Source organism: Palaemon carinicauda, chromosome 3, assembly GCF_036898095.1.
Source record: "Palaemon carinicauda isolate YSFRI2023 chromosome 3, ASM3689809v2, whole genome shotgun sequence".
NCBI lineage: Eukaryota > Metazoa > Arthropoda > Malacostraca > Decapoda > Palaemonidae > Palaemon > Palaemon carinicauda.
The window spans coordinates 201,583,030-201,608,346 of NC_090727.1; the positions used below are offsets into that span (position 1 = coordinate 201,583,030).

A 25,317-nucleotide genomic window follows, 5' to 3' on the forward strand; every position below is an offset into this window, starting at 1 on the left:
ACACATATATACATACACACACACACACACACACACACACACACACACATATATATATATATATATATATATATATATATATATATATACAATATTCCTCTCTTTACCTCTATCCATTCAGACAAGTTCTCAATTTCTCAGACTTGAACTTTCCCGTCCTTCCTCAACACAATAGTATCAGTTTTCACAAGAATGTCCAATAACAATACGGACCCCTCCTGTGTAATGTAGCATACATCCTATTGCATTGCATTGCAAGATGTGTGCAACTGTATAGGACAATGTTGCATTCTCAAGTTGGAAAAAATGTGGCAGGATGTAGGAACTATGAAGAGAAAATTTAGCATATACATACACACACACACACACACACACATATATATATATATATATATATATATATATATATATATATATATATATATATATATATATATATATATATATATACATATATGTGTGTGTGTGTGTGTGTAGAGAGAGAGAGAGAGAGAGAGAGAGAGAGAGAGAGAGAGAGAGAGAGGTTTATATGAGTGAAATGAATAAATAAATCTACGTATGCATGCTTACAAAAAAATTTCTTGAAGAATTAATTTTTATTTGTCTATATTAAACGAAAATTAAATCATTCTCTATCCATGAAAGTATTAAGAAATTTCTATTGAGAGAGAGAAAAAAACGGTTTTACAGTGAATTTGAGAGACCTAATTTCCTTTTATTTTTATATTTTACAGTAAGATACTAAAAGTGACCATTGAAAAATACATTAAAACTACTTTCTGCATCTGATATAATATCACTATAGGAACTAACATGTAACTCTACACACGCTTATCAATAACTGTCCCTAAATGGTTCAGTAAATTCTTGTCTTTGGGGAAGATATGTAGGCTGGCCAGGGCACCAGCCACCCATCGAGATACCACCGCAAGAGTTAAGGGGTATTTGACAGGCCAGACAGTAATACATTGGAGCCTTCTCTCAGGTTACGGTTCATTTTCATTTTGCCTACACACACACCAAATAGTCTGGCCTATTCTTTACATATTCTCCTTTGTTCTCGTACACCTGACAATACTGAGATTACCAAACAATTCTTCTTCTCCCAAGGGATTAACTACTGCACTGTAATTGTTCAGTGGCCACTTTCCTCTTAGGAAGGGTAGAAGAGACTCTTTAGTTATGGTAAGCAGCTCTTCTAAAGGGAACGACTCTCCAAAATCTAACCACTGTTCTCTAGTCTTGGGTAGTACCATAGCCTCTGTACCATGATCTTCCACTATCTTGGGGTATAGTTCTCTTGCTTGAGGGTACAACTGGGTACGCTATTCCATCTTATTTATCTTCCTCCTGATTTGCTAAATGTTTTTATCATTTATATAGGAGATATTTATTTTAATGTTACTGTTCTTAAAATATTTTATTTTTCCTTGTTTCCTTTCCTCACTGGGCTATTTTCCCTGTTGGAGTCCCTGGGCGTATAGCATTCTGCTTTTCCAACTAGGCTTGTAGATTAACAAGTAATAATAATAATAATGATAATAATAATATTAATAATAATAATAATAATAATAATAATAATAATAATAATAATAATAATAATAACTCTGTCTTGTAAATTTTTGTCCTTGGGGAAGATATGTCTTCTGTCTGATGTCACAGACAGTTTCAATCTATGGGGACAGTCAAGAGGATGAAGAGGGTCAAGTAGGATTCATTTAATAATAGAAATTGATTAAGTAGGAGAAAATTTATCTGCTCTTTCTGTGTCATAGTTTCTATCAATCAGGTGCTAGGATTCTTTTTTTTTTTTTGCTGTTTATAAAAGGCTTTATTTTACTGATTATTATTATTATTATTATTATTATTATTATTATTATTATTATCATTATTGTTGTTGTTGTTGTTGTTGATGTTATTATTATCATTTGCAAATAAGGAATAAATAGTTAGAGAAGATAATAATAATAATAATAATAATAATAATAATAATAATAATAATAATAATAATAATCTATCTATCTACCGAGGCACTTCCCCCAATTTTGAAGGGTAGCCGACCAAAAAAGGAACAAAAGGGGAACTTTTCTCCTCTTAGCTCCTCCCAGCCTAACGAGGGATTCATCCTCCCCTGTTCTCCACAACAAATGAAGCTCCATACACTGAATTCCCTTCTGCTGCTACCTCAGTGGTCACTAAACCTACCAGAGGAAGCAGCAGGGCCTAATAATACCAAATCAATTTTATCATTATCATTATTATTATCCTCATAGCTAAGCTGAGATGCATACTTTGATAGATATACAGAATGGTAAAGGCCTAAGAGGACTCTGTCATTAGAGAAAATCATCATACACAAAGGGAAATTGAGCAGTATAGAATAAACAGTGAAAAGTGAAGAAAATAATACACTATAAAGCGAAACTCACATTAATAAAAAAAATTTATGAAGTGTAAATTTCGAAGTTCCACCGAATCAACTATAGGATTTGGAAGCTCATTTTACAACTTGGTTAGAAGAAAAGATAAGACATGATTGTTAAAATAGGATCAACTATGCAGTCCTATGTATGGGATTCTATGGATTAGGAAGATCTGAATGTAAACTATGAACAGGATTATTAAAAAAATTATGGAGTCGAATCACAGCTCCAAAATTGACTCCGGCTCCAAAACGGAACTGGAGTCGGTTTTAGAAAACCGACTCCAGTTCCAAAAATGGAACCCCATAAATCTGGATAAAAGCATGTTCTTAAATAACATTATTCAAATCAATTTGAACGAAATGGCTTGCGATGTTTTATCCAAGTTTGATAATTTTCAATGACAGCTAATTACTTTCTCCTATTCCGATCCGAAAAAAAATAATTTAACAAAACAATAATTAGTCGTTCAGACTGTATACGAATATGTATGCATATTCTCAAACAGTGTGTATATACATACACACACGTCTATAAATATATATATACATATATATATATATATATATATATATATATATATATATATATATATATAAATGTATATATGTATGTGTATATACATATATATATATATATATATATATATATATATATATATATAAATATATATGCATATATATATATATATATATATATATATATATATATATATATATGTATATATATAGATATATATAGGTATATATATGTGTGTGTATATATATATATATATATATATATATATATATATATATATATATATACAGGTATGTATTATATATATTCAGGTATGTATTATATACATATATATATATATTTCAAATAAGCCATATATATTGATACATTAAAGTCTGGATTCTCTTAACGACCTAGGGATCAGAGCCCCAGGCGGAACCACCCAAAGACTATAATATCAGACCGGCCGGGATTTGAACCCTCGTCCAGGATATCTGTATGCCAGTGACCATACCACTGAGTGATATGGTCACTGGCATACAGATATCCCGGCCGGTCTGATATTATAGTCTTTGGGTGGTTCCACCTGGGGCTCTGATCCCGAGGTTGTTAAGAGAATCGAGACTTTAATGTATTAATATATATGGCTTATTTGAAATATGAAAAAAACACGTTTAAATGTGCAAAAGATTTATCATATATATATATATATATATATATATATATATATATATATATACTGTATATAATATTTGAACTTGAAGAAGATGGATAGTCACTTCAACGGATAACATCATTCCACGATTGGTTCGAGAGGCGTACAATTGATTTACATCAAGAGACGTGCTTACGAAGGGTCAGGCAGAGGCTGTCACTGCTTGGTTTACGATCACATAATCCAAGCCCCTTTCTGGGAGTAAATAACGAACAATGTTGCAAAATACTCACTAATGTTGAGGTTATTTTGAAACATTGTATTAAAGGAGCTAAGCAGACATTATTTAGGAGAGAGAGGGGTTGATTTGTAGAAGATTCCGTCCACATATTTTATTTTGTGTTCTTGAACGGAATATTGTCATTTTCCACTGGACTGGTATCCAAAACAAATTTTCATTAAATGGTATAGAATTACATCCTAACTTGTGCAGTGACCCATCAAAAATGACGGCTAATTATTTAGATAGATACATACACAAACATTCATTCAACAGTTACCATCGCCTCCCCTTCCTTAACTGCAACCCCTTTCACCTGGGTAAGACTGCTCCCTCTCCCCCCCTATCTGAGGGACAGTGAGAGACTGAGCACTTATATGTCTGAGAATGCCACTGATCGTGACTGGAAAGAAAATATATATATATATACATATATATATATATATATATATATATATATGTATATATGTATATATATATATATATGTATGTATATATATATATATATATATATATATATATATGTATATATATATATATATATATATATATATATTTATATATATATATATATACACAGTATATATATACAGTATATGACCAGACACTTACTCTTTATTATACATGGAAGATTATAATTATCATCAAGTAGTTTATTATTACCACTAAGCTATTTACAGTCTCCTATGACTTGCCTTGAAGAATTCTTTTCCAATTAAACGTAAAAACTAGAGTCAAAGAAGGTGGACAGCTAAGTGACAGGAGATTAAAGGGCACATAAAACATTAAAAGACAGAAGGCAATCCACAAAGGGACCCAAAAGTCACTGTAAAAGAACCTTGGTTTGCATCTCATTGGAAAAAGAAAGCTTAGATATCATTTAGGAAATACAAAAGTAAATCGGCTTCATGCTGGAATTTTCAATTGAACTCTGTAACAAGTAACTGAACAGTATATTTTCAATGAAAGAGTCTTGGGAAAGCCACAGAAGGCCTTTTGAAAATGATTTACAAATGCATATAAGACTCATAATTGCACTCTTATATAATTTACAATGCAATGAATAATGACAAATTGCATCATTACATAATTTACAATGCAATGAATAATGACTTTTAATTTTGAAGTTTAGAAAGAAGCTGGTAAATGTATAATTCGATAATTCGTTTACTCGAGTGGATTTTAATATTACATCTGAATAAATGAGCTTACAATCTATTTATTATTATTATTATTATTATTATTATTATTATTATTATCATTATTATTATTATTATTATCACTACTACTACTACTACTACTACTACTACTACTACTATTATTATTATTATTATTATTATTATTATTATTACTTGCTAAGCTACAACCCTAGTTAGAAAAGCAAGATGCTATAAGCCCAAGGGCTCCAACATTAAAAATAGCCTGGTGAGGAAAGGAAATAAGGGAAAAACTACAAAAGAAGTTTAAGAACAATAATATAATTCAAATAAATCTTTCATATATAAACAATAAAAACTTCAAAATAACAAGAGGAAGAGGAAAAAAATAGAATAGTGTGCCAAAGTTTACCCTCAAGCAAGAGATTTATGTAGCCTTCAATTTTGTTCGACCTATAATCTTACAATTTTGACCTCATTTAACAGGGAAATCACAGACGGGGAAGCGAGCTTCAGCCAGTGCCAACAATACAACGTGACCTGGGACTACCTGAGCCTTCTAAACCTGACGGATATTGACAGTTTGGTTTCTACATTTAATCAAACATACGGAATCACAGGTAAGGGAGAAACGTTAACAAACTTCTAAGCTGTCGTTTGGGAAATTATTTTAATAAATTCCATTCTACAAAATTGGTGGGGTTTAAAAACTTTTTTTTATGATCTAAAAAAAAATCCATTAAAAGAATTGAAGTAATTAGTAGAATCAAATCAATGTAAAATTAATTTAGAGAGTACTTTCAATACTGAGAATAATACTGCATAGTATTTTTGCAAAGTTCTGCATTAAGAAACCTAAATAAATTACTCAAAATGCCTTCCCATTGATTCTTACTTATAAAATGAAAAATTAAATTACAGATAATCATCATAGGAAATTCAATGAACATCAGAATTTTGATGAATTAACGTAGAATGAGATATACAGTAAAACGGATAGGATTTTAAGGTGCTTTATCTTATCAGTCTCGATAAGTAAGAAGTTCAATGACATTTAAATGAAGTGAAAATGGTTTGGATGGCAAACTTATCTTCATTGGGCTAAGTGTTGTGCTTTCTATGATATACAAAATCCAGTGGTGTATAAATCCCATTCCGTTAGGGATTTTTCTTTGAAAAAGAACTATGACATAACTTACAAATAGATGCAACAAAATTTGCATGTTATTTTACCCATCGTTGATAAAGGATCCTTACTGTAGCCAATGTTTTCATGTTGAACAGCTGACATAAGTCTTTTATAGTTTATACACAAAATATCTGTTTGAATGTTGTTATTGTTTTCAAAATGTTCTATTGTAATTGTTCATTACTTCTCATATCATTCATTTATTTCCTTAGTTCCTTTCCTCCCTTGGCCATTTTTTCCTTGTTGGAGCCCTTGGGCTTATAGCATCTTGCTTTTCCAACTAAGGTTATAGCTTAGCTAGTAATAATAATAATAATAATAATAATAATAATAATAATAATAATAATAATAATAATAATAATAACAATAATAATAATAATAATAATAATAATAATAATAATAATAATAATAATAACAATAATAAAAGACTTTTGCATGCGTAATATTTTCACAATGTGGACTCAAGAATTAAACTAGTAAACTACAGCCTACGACAGAAATGATCCAGACAGTTGCAAAATAAATTAGTTATTATTCTCCACTTCACCTATTAAGGTTTAAAGGCTACTCATGAATGGCAAAGGCAAGGGACAGTGACATTGCCCTATTAAGCAGGACAATGCCCTAGAGACTGACCATATATATACATAAGATCAGCACCCAAGCCCCTCTACGCCCAAGCTAGGACCAAGGAGGGTTAGATAATTGCTGCTGATGACTCAACAGATAAACCTATATGCTCCCCCAAACACTTCCTTAGCTCTGAAGGATGGTGAAGTTGCAGCGACCAAAGGAACTAACAAGTTTAAATGGAACTCGAACCCCAGTCTGGCAATCATTAGGCAACGATGCTACCGCCAGGCCACCACAGCCCTTAGAATTGTAGAAATAGTCCAGACTGTTACAACATAAACTAATTATTATCCTCCACATCACCCATTAGCTCCCCATATCCCATATCAAGAGAAACGAGCTCACAGTCATGTATCTGACCACCAGCGTCCATAATTATGCCTTAGCAAAACATTAATTTGTCCTAAAATTATTCACAAGCAAAAATGTATGGGTTCACTAATCTAAAACATTTGTTTACAAATTCAGAATAAAGTACATAAAAACAATAGGATATTGTGTATATATTCTGATGAAAAATATTACATGTTACCTAAGTATCTCTTCATAGTTTATATATCTTAATATTGTTACCGATTGCAAGACATTTTAATTTCAATATACAATACTGTACTTCCTACTGTGATGTCGGTAAAAATCAAATCAATTTGATGATCTTTTCAATTCCAATTTCAGAATGCCAGGGGTCATGGGACTACGACCATACAGATTACGATTCCACACTGAGCATGGATCAGAACTGGGTTTGTGGCCGTGACTCTTTGGCAGCTAACTGGCAGTCCATCGGAGTGGCCGGAAATGTCGTTGGAACGTTCATCTTCAATTCATTGTCCGATATGTAAGTGTACCTAAATCCCGATTATGATAAGGTTGGCTCTCAGATCTTTCAAGGACTAAAACGATTCCAGATTTTTCTTTTCAGAGATTTTTGTCGGAACAAGGATTTGGTATACAGTAATTATATTTAATACATATTCACTTTCAGTGCCTAGACGCAAGATCTTCTAAATCAATTTTCTGAGCTTTGATTGTCTTGAAGGATTCAGCACCTTTCCTTTTCAATCAATTTCAAGACATTTAAATGCCTTCAAAAATTCTTGATTTTTCCTATTTAATTAATTTTAAGATCCTTTCCAATTGAGGGATTTGGGATCTTCCCTTTTCAGTTTATTTTCAGATCTTTTAGTGCTTTGAATGAATCAGTAATTTTACTTTTCAATTGATTCTCAAATTACAGTATTGTATTAGATGACTTAAAATAATTGTTAATAAATTCTTTTAGTACAAGTTAATGGAAAAAAACTTCAATGCTGTTTTTGTAAGTTTCATACAATTTACTTATTTACACCAAAATTAGTCGAATTTGAATTAATATTAGGCGGTAGTGCATCTGGAGACCAATAAATACTAAAATGTGAATCCTATTTTAATTTCAATTTAAATATAAACAGGCAGCTGGAATCTAGCTTAAAGCATTGCTTTTGCATCTTTTAATTAATGTAACGTAAGAAATGAATCACATTAAATATTCAGAGACTTATGTAATGTACAGCTGGATGCAGGAATTCTTGGCACGTCTTACTCTGAGCAAGTAAATTTAGTTGTACACTTACTGCATAGCGAGGTCTTACATGTAGCCCTGCCCACCACCACAGCCATCTCTCCCTACACTACTACTGTATATCTGTTTGGTTACTCTCCGTGCAAAACGGGTGTGATAGGGTGCATTTCCTTAGGGTGAGGTGCCAAAAACTCCAGTGTACAACTGTGCATACATACAAATGTATCACAAACAAACATCTACAGAATGTTAAAGCTAAATATGAATATTTATTTAACTTGTTCCAGCTGATACAATACTCTTTTTCAGATTGGGTCGCCGGCCTGTATTTGTCGTGGCCATGATGACATATGCTATATTTGGCATAGTTCGCTTGTACATGACTTCATACGTCTGGATAATGATTACCACGTTTCTGGCATCTTTATCCTTCCCACCTATTCTGGAACTGCCACTGATAATAGGTAAGAGCGAATCATACTAAACTAGAGGGGCACTCAGTAAGAGCACAGACCTCTGCCGCGGTAGCTTATTTCTCGACTTTGACCTTAACATATATCAATTGGCGTGGATTTTCATACACTCAAATATGAACCAAGTTTGAAGTCTCTGTGACAATGATGTCCAAACTTATGGCTAGTTACGTGAATTGGACATTTTGCTTGACCATGACCCCAGGCTTACCCTTTGACCTTTAATCATTTCCAGCTTTTTACATAACAGTTAATCCCTGCAAGTTTCATTACTCTACCATTAAAATTGGGGCCAGAAAGCTGTTCACAAACACATAAATAGGGTAAAAAACATAACCTTCCAACTTCGCTGATGGAGGTAAATATTCTAACAGAACATAAATATACTGACCTTTTTAGATTCAAGCTCTGTTATATCGTCTCTCGGTGACAGCATTCTTGGTCAGTGATATTTTTCTCAGATTTCTCGCTGCAAAGATAAATTTCATGCTTAGGTCACTATTTAGGCACCATGGGGACGATTATTGTTGCAGTATATTGTATAGCATTCAAAATACTAAAACAAATCATGAATCAGTAAAATGCTAAAATCATAAGTTGGAATTGGCTAAAAATATGCAAGAATGTCTAAATTTTGTGGAAATATTGGATAAAAAAATAAAGCAAGAGGAGTAGCCTTCATTTCGCTAAGAACTATGATAAAATATAATTCTAACAATATATTCAAGCTATCTGCAACATGAATAAAAAGCAAAAAAAAAAGTTTCATGATTCTCATTTTACTATGTTGGCCCCCATATGGATTTGGGACGGGACACATCCTTCATAGATAAAACAATATATGAATACAGTATAAGAATTTCCTTACAATATATATACAGTACTGTATAGAACATGTATACACACACATACACACACAGGATCTTCTGTAAGAGTATAATCACCAATTCACATGGTAGATTAGAAGGACATTTCAGCAGATATATATTTACCGCTATGAAATATGTGGGAGAATATATGAGTTTGTATCTATCTATGCCACCACAGCCATAATGGAAGTGGGAGGATATTTAAGAATTCGTCTATAAATTGATAGTTTTAGGAAGATAGAGAATGAGGATGAGAGGGGATAATGAGAGATTTATTTGCATTTTTCAATTGAAATTTAACATTATATGTCTATTGATCACGTCTATTTATGGTTAAGTGATTTTCTCAGTGGGGATACCTTGAAGTGGTGAAAGGGTTTGTGTATCGTCATGATCAGCAAAGTTGTACTAGTCAGGGCCACCCATACTAGGTTAGTTTGCTGTGAGTGATCAAACACAAGTCTCCTACAATCACCAATTCGTAGTGACTATTGTGCTGATGAAAATGGCCAAACCCCATAAATGACTAAGCATATGTCTGAGGTCTTTGCCCTGCAGTGGACTTGAAATAGCTGCATTTGTTGTTGTTGACTTCGAAAGAATTTTATCACATATTCTAAACTGTATAGGTCTTGTATCATTTCTGTTGTGAGATAATAAAAAAATGATGGTAAATTTGTATAGATAAGATCAACGGAAAGATTAAATCATGTGACTGCATAATGTGTAATTTTCCAGAAATTACAAAATATGGACTGATATATAACCAATCCCACCCTCTTCTTTCAGTTATGGAACAAGTTTCTCCAACTTGGAGAGCCAGGATCACATCTACCAGCTTCATTTTGTGGACTGCTGGAATGTGTATCTTACCCCTCATTGCTTGGCTCTCACGTGACTGGGTTATCCTGGGCTTGATTACCACAGTCCCATTCTCTGTCTTCATTCTTGCATGGTGGTAAGTAGTGATGGTCATCCCTTTATGTAATGTGTTACCTCTTTCGTGCTTCAACTTTGTGAAGAGTTTCTGTGCCAATGCAAAATAAACTACTGTAGATCATACCAGGTTCTGTCTGCTCTGTTGAACGGATATCACCTTTGGACACCAAGATTATACTATGCAATTGCACTTTTGACTTATAAAAATCTCTAAAATCATAGATTACAATGAAAATAGTTTTCAATAATACAACATTCTAAAGGTGACCTTAAAATAGAGGAGCTTTGGGTGAGATAGTGAGTACACAATTCATAGAAAATTTGAGTAGATACAATGCCCTATAATTCAAGAGACAACACTGTTATATCTTAATACGTCCTGACATAGTCTGAAGACCTGAGATATCTACTATAGCTTCTCAGATCTTGAGACAAACTCAAATATCTTAGCTTTGAAATCAATTTTTTCACGACAATACGGCAAGGTCCTTGTACAAATCAAAGTAAAAATCAATGTTGAGTTATGAAACAACCTCTGACCTTTAAAAAGTTGCTCAATTGAACATATTCAGGAAAAAAATATTTATAATAACAATTCTTTCTGAAGAAATTAATTTTAGAGGATTCAGAGAAACCAAGTTTGCTGTCCAGGGGTCCAAACCAGTCGCATGGAAACGGCTCCGTATACAAATCTCCCCACTGAAAATGTTGCATCGTTGCAAGAACCAGTGTCTGGCCTCAGTGCAAATCAATTTGAAAAACAAAATTCAATAATAATAACACAGGAGCAAGCAATACCATAAGTCTGTTTGAATGGTAATGACTTGGAAGAATACCTGGGAAGGAATTTTCAGGAGACAGAGGGTAATGGGAGGCTGTCATTTTGAAGAGAAATAGGTAATGCGGGGAAGGATATATTACATGGTATGAGTAGCGCACACACTAAGGGCAATAAGATCCAGTTTAAAAGATTTAAAGGTCACTTTTGAATGGCAGAAGCAGGGGACAGTGACAATGCCCTAGAGACTGACCATATATATGTATGATCAGCACCGAAGACCCCTCTCTATCAGGCTAGGACCAGGAATAGCCAGCCAATGGCTCCTGATCATTCAGCAGGTAGACATATAATCTCCCTTAAACACCCTATCCCTAGCTCACAAGGATAGTGAGGTTGCAGACAATACTGTACAAGAAACTATCGAGTTTAGGCGGGTCTCAAACTACCTACAACAGATTGCCAAGCCAGGACATTTCTTATTGGCTAGCAGCTAGAAGTAACAAAAATTTTGATATGAATCTTTATTAATTAACGATGATAATAGTGTAGCTTAAGTAATAGAAAAGTTTTAAAAAACTACAAAATCAGTTCTGAAAACCCTCCACGTACATTGCAGGATATTGCCTGAGTCTCCACGTTGGCTGTTGTCCAGAAACCGCTTGGACGAGACGGCAGCTCTCTTAAAATCAATTGCCAAACGAAACGGAAGACCTGTTCCAGAGAAATTGGAACAGAACATCCAAAGCATCGCTCTGGTTCACAATACAGAACGCAATTACGGTGGTCTGCAGCTGTTCAAGTATCGAAAAGTCTCCATCCGAACACTTCTGCTCACGGCTTGCTAGTAAGATTTCATCTTGTTCATTGTACATAGTAAGACTTTGTCTTGTTTATTGTACATTTCTTTATATTATCTAAATGACTGTACAAATTCTATTGCCATTGGGTCATTCATACACATGAGAATTCCTTTATATAAAAGTATAAATGTATACCACAGCATAAAGTTGGCAAACTTACATCTGTTTTGATGTTGTTACTGTTTTTAAAATTTTTATTAATTGTTGATTATTTCTCATATTGTTAATTTATTCCCTTTCCTCACTGGGCTATTTTCCCTGTTTGATCCCTTGAGCTCAAAGCATCCTGCTTTTCAAACTAGGGTTGTAGCTTAGCTAATAATGATAATAATATCATAGCATTCACATCATTTTTATACAATGTAGACTCTAGACTCAAGTCCTTTCTGGTCAGATAATACAGCATTTTCTTGCAGCACCTGCAACAATCTCTTCTACTATGGACTGGCATACAATACCACAAACCTCAGTGGTAATGAGTTCCTAAATTTCTTCCTGCTTGGCATAACGGAACTTCCTTCCAACCTCCTTGCTTGGTGGGGAGCAGATTTTATTGGTCGGCGTTGGACCGAAGCTGGAAGTTCGCTGTTTGCTGCAATATTTGCACTAATTGCAGTTTTCACGACAGGTAAGTTTCTCTAGGTCTGTCAGTAAGTCTCTCACACAGAAAGTTAAGCCTCGCTGTAGGTCTGTCTGTATGTCTCTCACACAAAAAGTTAAGTTTCGCTGTAGGTCTGTCTGTATGGCTCCCACACAGCGTATTCAAGTCTTTTTAGATCATATATCTCAATCACACTAAGATAAGCGACATACATACCTTTCATAAGTGATCATTTCTTTTCATCAAGCTGCTGAACCGTGGGTTGGAATAAGCATTCTGATAATGAGCAAGATGTTCATCACGATGAGTTTCATGGTGGTCTACATTCAATGCGCAGAAATCTATCCCACGACCCACCGAGCATCGGGGACAGGACTCTCTTCCCTCATCTCATCTTGCTTTGGAACGACTGCTCCATACATCGCATATCTTGTAAGTGTTTTCCTTTGATCTTGGGGCTCCTGGAAAAAAGTAGAAAAAAGGAATAAGTTTTAATACCAGAAATACTGTACTTTATAATGTGTAAAAGCTTGTAAGATAATGCTGATGCTAATTAAAAAGGAAACTAGCAAATTAATTTTCTATTTTATTTTCTTATGCTGCTTTTTTTGCTAGTTCCAAGCAGCAAGATTTTAATCTATTCCCTTTTTACATCATGGATTGTTCCTAAACTGTTCAAGCTTCAGTTTACAAAACACTTAATAACTAAATTTACTATAAAATTGGCAACATCATATTTTAAAAATAAATAAAAATGAAATGAAATGAAACAAACTAAACAGAAACAACATATTGAATCAAGTGCCCTCAAACTAATTTCCATGGTCATAAAAATAAAAAAATAAGTTCACAAAAACACTTTTGCCTTAGAAGACAGTCATTACTAAAGGCTAACACAATTACATCAGGAATTTCACAAGTACATTTGGTAGTGTCTTGATTCTGCCCAACACTATTTCTACCAAGTTGCATTTTCACCAAATTTTTTAGCATCTTTCATCCTCCCGTAACCTTCCAATACACCCAGCATCAGCCTGCTAAGCTGTCCAGCCAGATTTCCATGCAAAGTAGTTATTTACTCCACCGAAATAATTTTGATCTAAATTTACTCCCCAATGACAGAGCCACGACCATACATATTTCTCTGTTTTGTAGGTATACTAGATTCTACTCCATAAATGGTATATCTGTGGATAACATAATGCTTCAGCACTAAATCCTTATGGTAATAACCCTAAAACTGAGAGTTTTATACAGTACAGTATACGATTTCATATGCAATGAATTGCTCGACAGTGTTTTTAAAACATACCTTGATTGACAAAAATAATGGATATTTGAGTCCCGTCCACATGTTACGTGAAACGTGGTATGAAACTTTTAATGATAAAAGAAGTTCTATTATGCATAGAAATAGCCTACATCTAATATGAACAACATAAGAGATCTTTAGTGACTACTGTATTTTATAGTGGATAAATATATTTATGTTAATTTCTTAATTTATTTTCCACTCATCATTTTTTCAGCATGTCCATGGGGACTGGGTCCCTTACATCATTCTGTTTGCCATTGGAGTCATCGGTTTTATCTGCGGGTCTTTACTCCCAGAGACCCTAAATGTCGACCTACCACAGTCCCTCTTGGATGCCAGCAATTTTCTGCCCTCTGAGAAGTACTTCTCCTACAAAGGGAAGCGCCTCTGGTCGAAGAAGGTGAAGGTTTCTCCGCACAACAGACAAGAGCTTGGACAAGATAACCTTGCATCCTTGGACATTGACATAAGCAGCAAGACTCATTAGATTAGATAATAATTTCATTGTACATCACTAACAGATAAACGATCATTCTCATCTTCTGTACAGTTCAAGTTATTGTTTGTAAATGCATTTTATAGAGCATATCATATCACAAAAAATAAATGTTAATTCATCAGTGTTTTTCACTTGTCCATTAGCAGTAAAGTTGGTGTACTGCCCACGTAATCAGAAACGTCAATTCTCCGATGTTGTAAAGCGGTCGATCAACCATGATAGAAAAAATTAAACAAACCCAAGCTGGCATGTATGAGAGCTATAACCCTCCTCTAGATCCGCTGACAGGTTCAGTACTGGAGACCAGAAGAACGGGAGCTTTTTGACGAGATGGGAAGAGAACTTGTCAATCTATGGGAGCCCCACAAAGTCGAAGTCTTTTACGCTACTAGAGGATGAAGGAACCATTCCATTCCTACAACTTGTCCCTGGGAACCAAGATTGTCGGCAATTACATTCCTGTTGCCTGGAATGAATCTTGACGACAGCTCCACTGAATGGTTGAGAGCTCACGTGTATGCATGCTGGAAGCAATCATTAGGGGGCTGCCTCTGGGGAACTAGCTGCTCTGTCAAATGAAAGAAGTCTTGTCAATAACTTACGAATGTGAGCAAAGACCTTGGTAATCACAGACCAAGTCTTGAAGACCTCAGTCTTTGTATGTAATGGACGAAAGTCCAGTGCCGTTGGGTCTTCTAAGTACTGTATCCTTCCTAGCTTCAAGACATTCACCAGCAGGTCCGCAAACAAAGAAGCATTGGCTAATCTCCTTTGATGATTGAACTGCTTTTGGCTTTCATGCTCTCTGACATTATGGGGACCCAGCACCTTGGCTTTTAATGAGCAAATGTAAAAGCATGGTACAGTACCATGCTGCACATGGCAGTGTCCTGTCCTTGATTGATGCGGATTCTTGCTGCCAACCATGAAAGCATGTGTAGCATCTTGGTGGATGTCCAGGGTACTAGGATTGGGTCTGAGAATTCACCTGTTCCAATGAATAAGTTGGAAGATCTTAGTGCTTGGTGAAATCTCGGAGCTCAAAGTGATCCGCTATCCTAGACTGATCTTCAAGTGTGGGAAGTCTTGGAATGTTAGGAGATCTTGAACACTGAAAGACTCCAATCTGTTGGAAGACCTCAGGAAAAGGATTGCTGGGATGGAAAAAATAAAAGGTGACAGATATATTAGTTCCTTGGTGACTTGGAAGTAATGATCCCCCAAAGAATGAGCATAAGTTCCGATAGTGTGCTTCTCAATCACATGGCTTCCACTCAAATGATTCCCTAATGCAGGGTTCTCGATCGTATGGTTCCTGACTGCGATGGATCTCATGGAAAGAGACACTCGTGGAGACCAAGCTTAAGGAAGCCTGACTTTTGGGGAGAAGATATAATTAGAAAGTTCCTGTGATGATGAAGCATGAAGGGAAGACCACATAGAAAATCTTGTAGCCCGCACATGTGAGGAGAATAATCATTGGTTCCAACTTGGAAAATTGGAACGAAGAAGCTGACAGACGTTTTATAAAACAAAAGTTACTGAAGAACAGATGTAAGAGATCCAATTGTGAGGTGCCACATAACATGGTGACCAACAAGCAGTAGAAGACTGATCCTAAAGTGAGTGGTCACACACAGACTGCTCAATCAGTAATGAAGCACGTGGAGATTGGGAGCAATACAGTAAGGAAGGTCAGGATTGTTGATATCATACCCATTGTGATCACGTCATGAGATTGGTTATTTAACATTACATTCGCACTGTACATTGATCGTACCCTCAAGCACGTTCCCTTTGTTGGAACTCTCTGAGAGGGAAGGGAAGGAGGGCAGTACCTACCAGTCTGCATGGGAATCTACATGTTCGGTTTCAAATCAGACGGAACAGCAACAGCAAGCGTGTAAACTCCTATACGTACCATGTACTGAAAACAATTCTTTGGAAAAGAAACATTTCTAGTACAAAACCTCTGGTCTTAGGTAAGAGGAGAGTACATACCAGGATCATCCTCCAAAGTGGAAATGCTCTTGGTGCATACCAATGGTTCTCTCGACATTCATTAATCTTGGCGACACTGAAGCATCCAAGAATATCCTGGTACAACAGAAGGACAAGGGCGGCTGACAATGACCTGACCAGCAGTGCTTGATCTCACACGCGACCTAGCTCTGGTCACACTTCTGTATATTGGTACAAACTCCTTCCATAAGAAGGTTAGATTTTAGTACAGAACTGGTCCTCCAACAAAATCATTTAGAGGAATCTGTCGATGTCTCATGAGACTAGGACCGATCGGACTCCTCCTCTCATGAGAGGAGGTCACAGTGTATTCAACCTTCTGGGTGAAGATGTCCCTCTGAAGAAGATGGATGGTGGAAGGTGAGAGCAATGGCCTTCATCCTGATCGACGGCATGTGCGCTCATTCCTGTATGGAACAGAGCGCTGGTAGCAGGAATGTGAGCACCAGTACCTCATACCAATTAACCTCGAGTTGGGTTGGAGGGTGGTAAAGCACCAGGCCTCTCATGCGTGAGGCAAGATCAAACAAGGTATCGTAAAACTTTGAGCAATCGGTCTTTACAGGTGGTTTCATCTTCTTTTCGGAGTAACTGGTGTCATGTCCGAAGGCTCAGCAGCTTAAGAAAATCCTTCTAGTGAATTTATGTACTGGACCAAAACGGAATCAGGATGAACCCTGTAGAGGAAGGAATGACAGCCTGAAGGTCTGATTCCTCTGAAGCCAAAGTGTTTCTATACACTCAGCAGCTGGAAAAGCACTAGATATTTCAGTTCCCGAGGGGCGAACATAAGAGTGTGGCATTGAACAGTTTTAGTAACGTTGTGTGAAGACCTGTTAAGTGGTCAGAAGTTTTGTCTATAATAGTGCATATGAGATGTGGCACATCAATGATTGTTATAGAGCGTTCAAAGCTGTCCTGATGTCATCTTCTCATGGGAACTGTCGGAAGAAGGGTGGGAAAGAGGGTAGCACCCTTTTACCCTGATTATCAGTACATGACCTTGGTCCCGCATGAGACCAAGTGGTGGTACCAAGTGTGTGAGCCTCTGCATCACATACCACTTAGAGCTGGGTACCAGAACTAATTTGCTTTAATTCTACACGAGGACAAATGGGAAGATTCCCATGTTGTTTTCCGGTCTTGGAGCATGGTAAAATCTTGTGACCTAGACCAGTGTCAGAGCATAGAAATATCTTGATGCTGGGAAGGATATTTGCTTGTTGGAAGAACTCGATTCTGTGACTTACAATGCTGAGAAGTAGCTGGTGACAAGTTCCCTATGGGTTGAACAATATGATAACATAAAGCGCATGATGACCAACTACTCAGGGGAGACAAGGGGAGTGAAGCGCATGAGTGTCAAACACGTACATGAGGTAAGCAGTAAGATCTAAGTCCTTACACATGAAGAACTAGTTTCTGTTATTCCCTCTAACACATGAAAAGCATGCGTCTGAAGTGCTTTAAGTGCATAAGTATGGCAGATAGTAAGGTCGAAGCCTGTAATATACTCTGGTAGACCTTGCGCATATGCGTGGTAAGCAGTACGGTTAAAGATCATATGCATGAAGACCTCACCATTGGGTCCCATGTACGCGTGGATCCTCGGTGCATGGAGGGTTTGTCAGCCAAAAGAAGAGATGGTTTGCCAATGTCACTACAGTGCAGTACGCTCAAGTCCGTCAACCATGGAGATTGAGTGCGTGAATCTCAGATGCACATGAATCTCCGGTGCACTTGGAAGGTAATACATTTAGTCAGTTCACGTGAAGTGTGTTCATGTAAAGACTGTCAGCATGGACAATTGTGTTTGTGAAGCTGGAGCACAGGGGCCACCATACACTTGGATCTCAGGTGAGCATGAAAGGTAATACTCTCCGAGCTAGCGCAAGCGGAAATGGTGCGTGTGGATAATCATATTCTTGAACCTTGTGTGCATGTGTAATGATTAGAATAGTAATATTACATGTTTAAAACAAATGACGTAATATGTCATGTTGGTTGGAAGAGCTAACCCTGGGATTGCTGTAGTCATTCAAATTATAAACAGGATGTATAATGCAAACCTCGGCAAATTGACATTCTTTCTTAACGTCAACACATTGTCTCCTCGTGTGAAAGTTTGTGACGTCACCGGATGCAGGTGTCTTCCGATTCCGTCACGTGGCTAAATTAAAGCAAGCATACGATATCTGTGATATCGATAATTTATTCAGTTCATATCTAAACTTCACCAGAATTGGTCGTCTGGACCAACACAGCTTCCTCCAGTGATGGAGATGTTTAACTCAGTTGTTTTATAGAATAAAACTTAAAAACCATTAAGATGTATTCAGTTAATCCATTTAAATACATCTGAAAACAACTCATACTCAAATGTGTGCTTAAGACAGTAGCACACCAATACATGGATGATCACTATCACACAGATAGTAAGGTTTGAGCACATATGAGCTCGTGTAGAAATTTCATGCATGGCAGCTGTCACCTTCTTGCAACAGGAAGATGATCGTCCTGGAAGGCAGCAAAAAGGGTAGTGCCCTTTGTCCTGAACGGCAGTATGATGACTCTGATTCGTACGAGAGATGACCTCACTGGTAGAAGCCTATTGATCAATCTTCCCGGACATCTTCTAAGACAAGTAATAGCCAACACTCTCACGCAAAGAGAAGAAAAAACTTGAAGTTTGCCTTCTCCGGGGTTGGGAGCTACCTTACTTAACTTACCGGCATTCTTGGTCTTCAGGTGGTAAACAACTGGGTTCCTTGACACTGAGGAGAGCCACCGTGCCCCTCACCACTGACGTCACTGGGGACACTTAATGACACTGAGGAGAACCACCGTGCCCCTAACCAATGACATCACTTGGGACACTTAAGACACTTGTAAATCAGCATGGGATACTGGGGGAAAAGTAGCCTTAGCTATCAACTCCCTCAGGTAATGGAGTGCCTACTTGAAAGAACTAAGGAAGCCCATGATCTCCATAGGTCAAACTCGTTGTTAACAGCCTGGTCAAGTGTAAAGAGCTTCCAATCCTCAAAGGGGTGCAGTGAATCCCAGGGTTTTCCCACACACCAGCGAAACCTGAAAAGCTCACTGAAGATCTGAGGGCTCAAAGCCCTTACAGCTTACTCCCAAGGGAGTCATCCAGGAGCATATGCACAGGGGCAGCAGCAGTTGTACCCAACGGGGAGACAGAAGCAGTGAAAAACGAACGGTTTGGAAGCTTTTTCCCCTTCAGGCAGTAAACCTGCCACTACACAGGAGGTAACAACTTACACTTAGTGCACAGGGAAGCCTGAAAACAAATCATGCACCCTACAAGATGCACACAGGGAGTGTGGATCTATAGCCGATTTAGCCATAAACCAGCAGCATCTACCCTTTCCTTGACAAACACAAACTTCTGGCTTCTATTCCATCACTAACAACCAATATTTACTTCCTGAAAAAAAAAATGAATAAATTTGACAGGAGCTGTCTGAACATCTGTGCACGACAGTGGCCGAATCCAAAGTGAAGGCGCTCTGATTGAAAAAGGGGTGGGACTCCTCGTCCCTCACCCTTGCCAGCTGGATTATCACTTGTTATCCAACTTTTACGATCGATTCCAGCTCGCTCTGAAACAGTCTCCCTAATAAAGGCATGAAGGTTTGAAGGTCTGTATGCCACGTAGGAATATACTGTATACACTATGTTATTTAAACAGTAAAACAGTACCCAGAATACTTACAGGTTAGGAGCTGTAAACTTCCATTTCCTTACCTCTCTCATCTGTATATACAGTAGGTTACCTCAGTAGCAAAATGCACAGTCATTGTGACCACTTACTGATAGTAGTTATCCCTCACCATACTGCTGTTCACCTATCATATTTTTAGTACATCATGAACTTTATAATCTATATCACGGACTTATTCTGTTGTGTGTTTCTGTGGGCCAATACACATTTAAACCTTTCAAGATTTTGACTATTGCTGTGTTAAAAATACCAGTAGCAATTTTCAGTACTAAAAATTAATACAGTATATTAACTAATAAAAACATAGTAAAGTATTACATTAATTAATGCATTAAATAAAAAGCAAAGTGTACCATAGGTGATAAGAAGAGTTGTGTAACTGCATGGAAAACTATACTCGGGAAGTATGGGGGAGTGGAGTGTCTGCCCAAATGATTTTGTACATGACACACTAATAGCTGGTAGAGGAGACACAACTAGGATGTTTGATTGGCATTGTAGGACTCGAAAACAGTTCACAATATTACACAAAAATGCAGGAGTGATATTGTGTACTGTATGTATGCATAAAAACCAAACTAGATATTGTGATTGGGTATACAACAGCAGGATCGACTCTCGGGCTAACTGATGGATTCAGTACATCACGTTATCTAGTTTGCTTTTTATGTATAAATACAGTGCACAATATCACTGCATTTTTGTGTAAAATTGGGAATTTTTTCTTAGTCCTACAATTCCGACCAAACATCCTACATACTTAAAGGCTTCTGGTAATGAACCCAAGCATTGCAGGAGATGTTTTATACAGAGAAGATGAAACTCCTAGGCCTTCTTAAGGATGGTTGAAGCTTTGTGCATGGAGGTCGCCATTATGGCATCAATGAATCTACTATTTACTAAACTATCCAGGACAAGAAGAATATCAGGATGACGGCATATGTTACTTTTATTATCATCATCATTACTTGCTAGCTACAACCCTAATTGGGAAAGCAGGATGCTATAAGCCCAGGGGCACCAACAGAGAAGATAGCAAAAAGGGTGGTAAATTTGCAGAATAAGGCTACTGTATAATAAAGATGGAGTCTAAATTAGCCCTTTGGATAAGTGACTGTAGGTAGGAAAACATTGCATTAGATGCCAATACCATACAAAAGAAAGACAGGCAGCTCTAAGGCAAGTTTACGGATAGCATGATGACAACGCAGAACCAGGACAATCTACGATATATCCCATCATACCAGGTGAATTTAATGCCAGCAGGGGCTGGTTTGATAAATTTCAAAGGAGGTTGAACATTAAGAATGCATCCCCTTGCATGGAGAAGCTGCCTCTGCTAATAAGTATGTGAAAGAGTAAAGGCAAGGTCAACAACTGCTGATCATTACATTACATACGGAAAAAAAAAGAAGGAATGGGTACTTCATTGGCAGTAGTTTAAGTGTTTCAGAATATAAAAATTGTTTAAAGAAAGTGTGGGATGACTTTATAAAAGCTTATATTCATAAGGATAGAATATGAAAAAAAAAAAAATACTGCTGAGAATAGTACTGCATCTACTTTGCAGTTTTTCCCCGATTGCTGGGGAGTTGGAGCATAAAAACTGTGATATCCAAAGGATTACTTTACTCACTATTAAGTAGCATTGGCCCGTCATTCAATGGATAAAGCAAGGACATTACTTGAAAAACAAAGAAGAGAACAATTTCAGCTCTACCCTAATATTCTGCCGTATCAATTCACTAAAACAAAAGGAAACTAAGCAAAATAATGTTTAATGGTGTCGACTTACCCACCAAAATTAAAAAAACTCTTACCTTACTAAAATTGCTTCCCAATTTTCATTTAATAAAGCCATTTTGGAAAACACTTTTCAGCTGGTTCTCATAATTGCTTGAACAACCAAATCTCTGATGGTGGAAAATCATGCTTTACCATAAATTCTTTCTTCCTGAAAACAAATACGGTATATGTACAGTATTATTGTATCATAGGAAACTCATTAATATAATGTATATTTGAACATCTCTCTCACAGATTTACAGCAACAGAATGGTATATTACTATTCAGTTAATAGAGGCTGTCCAATATTGCTACATAAACATTTTGTTCAGGAGGCTCAGAGGGGGCTTCATTAAGGGTCTACAACCCAGGCATGGACTTCTTTCAAGGGAGACCCCTGGAGGAGAGGTTATGTAAAGAATGCCTGTTTTTGTTAAACGTTGTAAGATCGAGGTTCGTATAAATAAGCACTGTGACCTGAAGGCGAGATTCATCAAAATAACGAGGACCATCATACACATAAGCAACAAACTTGTTCTTTAGGCCAAACCACATACAGTATATGAATATATAAAAAGTAAAGGGTCAAGAATGCTACCCGGGGAACACCAGATTACATTCATGTAGACACTAAACTCTGCAATCTCTCAATTTTAAATTCAATATTGGTGCAGATCAATGAGAAATGATCCATCAGCTCCCATCTATTTACGTTTGAAAGTAAAGGCCTCATAATTAACATGTCCAAAATATAGGGTTTCTGTGTACACACCTGGAAATTGTAAAAGTATCGTAAGAACTAAAACCCACAAGAAAGCCCTATTGCAAACTTGGGGAACAAGTAATTGCTTTCTCTTTATGAATTAAGATGTTTTCCAAGTAGATATTCAAACACGCTACAGTATATATGGAAATTATATAAAATGGAGGCAACTGGTAGGGCTAGAGTTACCAAATCTCCAAATGAAGGAAGTGAGAATAAAGGCTGAGCAGCAGGATATGTCCCATCCTGCAAAACTTACACTCCTTAATGAAAGAGGGAAGTAGAAGGTCCAAAAGTTGACTTTTAAACATAGGATTATAGTGTGTGTAAGAGGAAGAAACTTTGGTAATGATTGCTCGTCTTTCCTTGCCTGTAGGTAAGAAGACCACAAGGCCTGGAAAATGTCCAAAGAGTGTGGTGCTAAAGCAGGTGAAAGTGTGTAGAGGAAGCACATACAAAACACAGCAAACCTAGAAGACCACAGACCACAATGTCTGGGATATGTCTAATGAGTGTGGATAAGGGGAGTTGGTCTTGACTGGTGCTGCAAAGCAGGAGAGGGTCTGTGTACGGGAAGCATATACAGACAAAGCAAACATGTTATTTTCATTAGTAAAATAAATTTTTGAATATACTTACCCGATAATCATGTAGCTGTCAACTCCGTTGCCCGACAGAATTCTACGGGAGGGATACGCCAGCTATCACTATACTAGAAGGGGGTGTACTCACAAGCGCCACCTGTGGCCAGGTACTACGGTACTTGTTGTTGACGCCACCTCACTTTTTCCTCGGTCCACTGGTTCTCTATGGGGAGGAAGGGTGGGTCAATTAAATCATGATTATCGGGTAAGTATATTCAAAAATTTATTTTACTAATGAAAATAACATTTTTCAATATTAAACTTACCCGATAATCATGTAGCTGATTCACACCCAGGGGGGTGGGTGAAAAACCAGTGTACAAGACTAAAGGATAGCTAAGTATCCCGTATTTCATATAATCAGTTATCCACAATAACAATGAAATAATAAGTACCTGGTAAGGAAGTCGACTTGAACCGTTACTCTGCCTTTAATAAGATCGTCTTCCTTACTGAGCGCAGCGTTCCTCTTGGAAGGCTGAATCAACTCAAAGGTGCTAAAGTATACAGGGCTGCAACCCATACTAAAGGACCTCATCACAACCTTTAACCTCGGCGCTTCTCAAGAAAGAATTGACCACCCGCCAAATCAACAAGGATGTGGAAGGCTTCTTAGCCGACCGTACAACCCATAAAAAGTATTCAAGAGAAAGGTTAAAAGGTTATGGGATTATGGGAATGTAGTGGCTGAGCCCTCGCCTACTACTGCATTCGTTGCTACGAATGGTCCCAGGGTGTAGCAGTACTCGTAAAGAGACTGGACATCTTTGAGATAGAATGATGCGAACACTGACTTGCTTCTCCAATAGGTTGCATCCATAACACTCTGCAGAGAATGGCTCTGTTTGAAGGCCACTGAAGTAGCCACAGCTCCCACTTCATGTGTCCTTACCTTCAGCAAAGCAAGGTCTTCTTCCTTCAGATGAGAATGTGTTTCTCTAATCAGAAGCCTGAATAGTAAGAAACTGAGTTCTTAGAACTTGGAAAAGAAGGTTTCTTGATAGCACACTATAAGGCTTCTGATTGTCCTTGTAAAGGTTAAGACCTTTTTAGATAGTACCTAAGAGCTCTAACTGGGCAAAGTACTCTCTCCAGTTCATTCCCCACCAAGTTGGACAGGCTTGGGATCTCGAACGACTTAGGCCAAGGACGTGAAGGAAGCTTGTTTAGCAAAAACCGAGCTGCAAGGAACATGTAGCCGTTTCAGATGTGAAAACAATGATCCTGCTGAAGGCGTGGATCTCACTTACTCTTTTAGCTGTTGTCAAGCACACGAGGAAAAGAGTTTTTAATGTGAGGTCCTAAAAAGAGGCTGATTGGAGAGGTTCAAATCTTGATGACATAAGGAACCTTAGGACAACGTCTAGATTCCAGCCTGGAGTGGACAACCGACGTTCCTTTGAGGTCTCAAAAGACCTAGGGAGGTCCTGTAGATCTTTGTTGGTGGAAAGATCCAAGCCTCTGTGGCGGAAAACCGCTGCCAACATACTTCTGTAACCCTTGATCGTAGGAGCTGAAAGGGATCTTACTTTCCTTAGATATAACAGGAAGTCAGCAATCTGGGTTACAGTGGTACTGGTTGAGGAAACTGCATTGGTCTTGTACCAGCTACGGAAGACTT

At 37.1% G+C, this 25,317-nt stretch overlaps 1 protein-coding gene and 1 long non-coding RNA gene across 2 annotated transcripts in view; one reads left to right on the forward strand and one right to left on the reverse strand.

The window, feature by feature from the left end:
• The window catches only part of LOC137638169 (carcinine transporter-like), a 32,669-nt gene extending 17,841 nt beyond the window's left edge, over positions 1–14,828 (forward strand). Inside the window, exons 3-10 of the mRNA XM_068370255.1 lie at positions 5,500–5,633; positions 7,511–7,673; positions 8,706–8,860; positions 10,528–10,696; positions 12,075–12,302; positions 12,735–12,946; positions 13,167–13,351; positions 14,449–14,828. Coding sequence (XP_068226356.1) covers positions 5,500–5,633; positions 7,511–7,673; positions 8,706–8,860; positions 10,528–10,696; positions 12,075–12,302; positions 12,735–12,946; positions 13,167–13,351; positions 14,449–14,721 — 1,519 coding nt within the window. The 3' untranslated portion in view covers positions 14,722–14,828. The remainder of the gene's footprint in view (positions 1–5,499; positions 5,634–7,510; positions 7,674–8,705; positions 8,861–10,527; positions 10,697–12,074; positions 12,303–12,734; positions 12,947–13,166; positions 13,352–14,448) is intronic.
• Positions 1–20,524, reverse strand: part of LOC137638170 (uncharacterized) — a 26,148-nt gene extending 5,624 nt beyond the window's left edge. The window contains exons 1-3 of the long non-coding RNA XR_011043860.1: positions 20,495–20,524; positions 13,136–13,380; positions 9,261–9,338 (exon numbers count right to left, since the gene is read on the reverse strand). This is a non-coding gene — a long non-coding RNA (uncharacterized lncRNA). The remainder of the gene's footprint in view (positions 1–9,260; positions 9,339–13,135; positions 13,381–20,494) is intronic.
• Between the last annotated feature and the right edge of the window lie 4,793 nt (positions 20,525–25,317).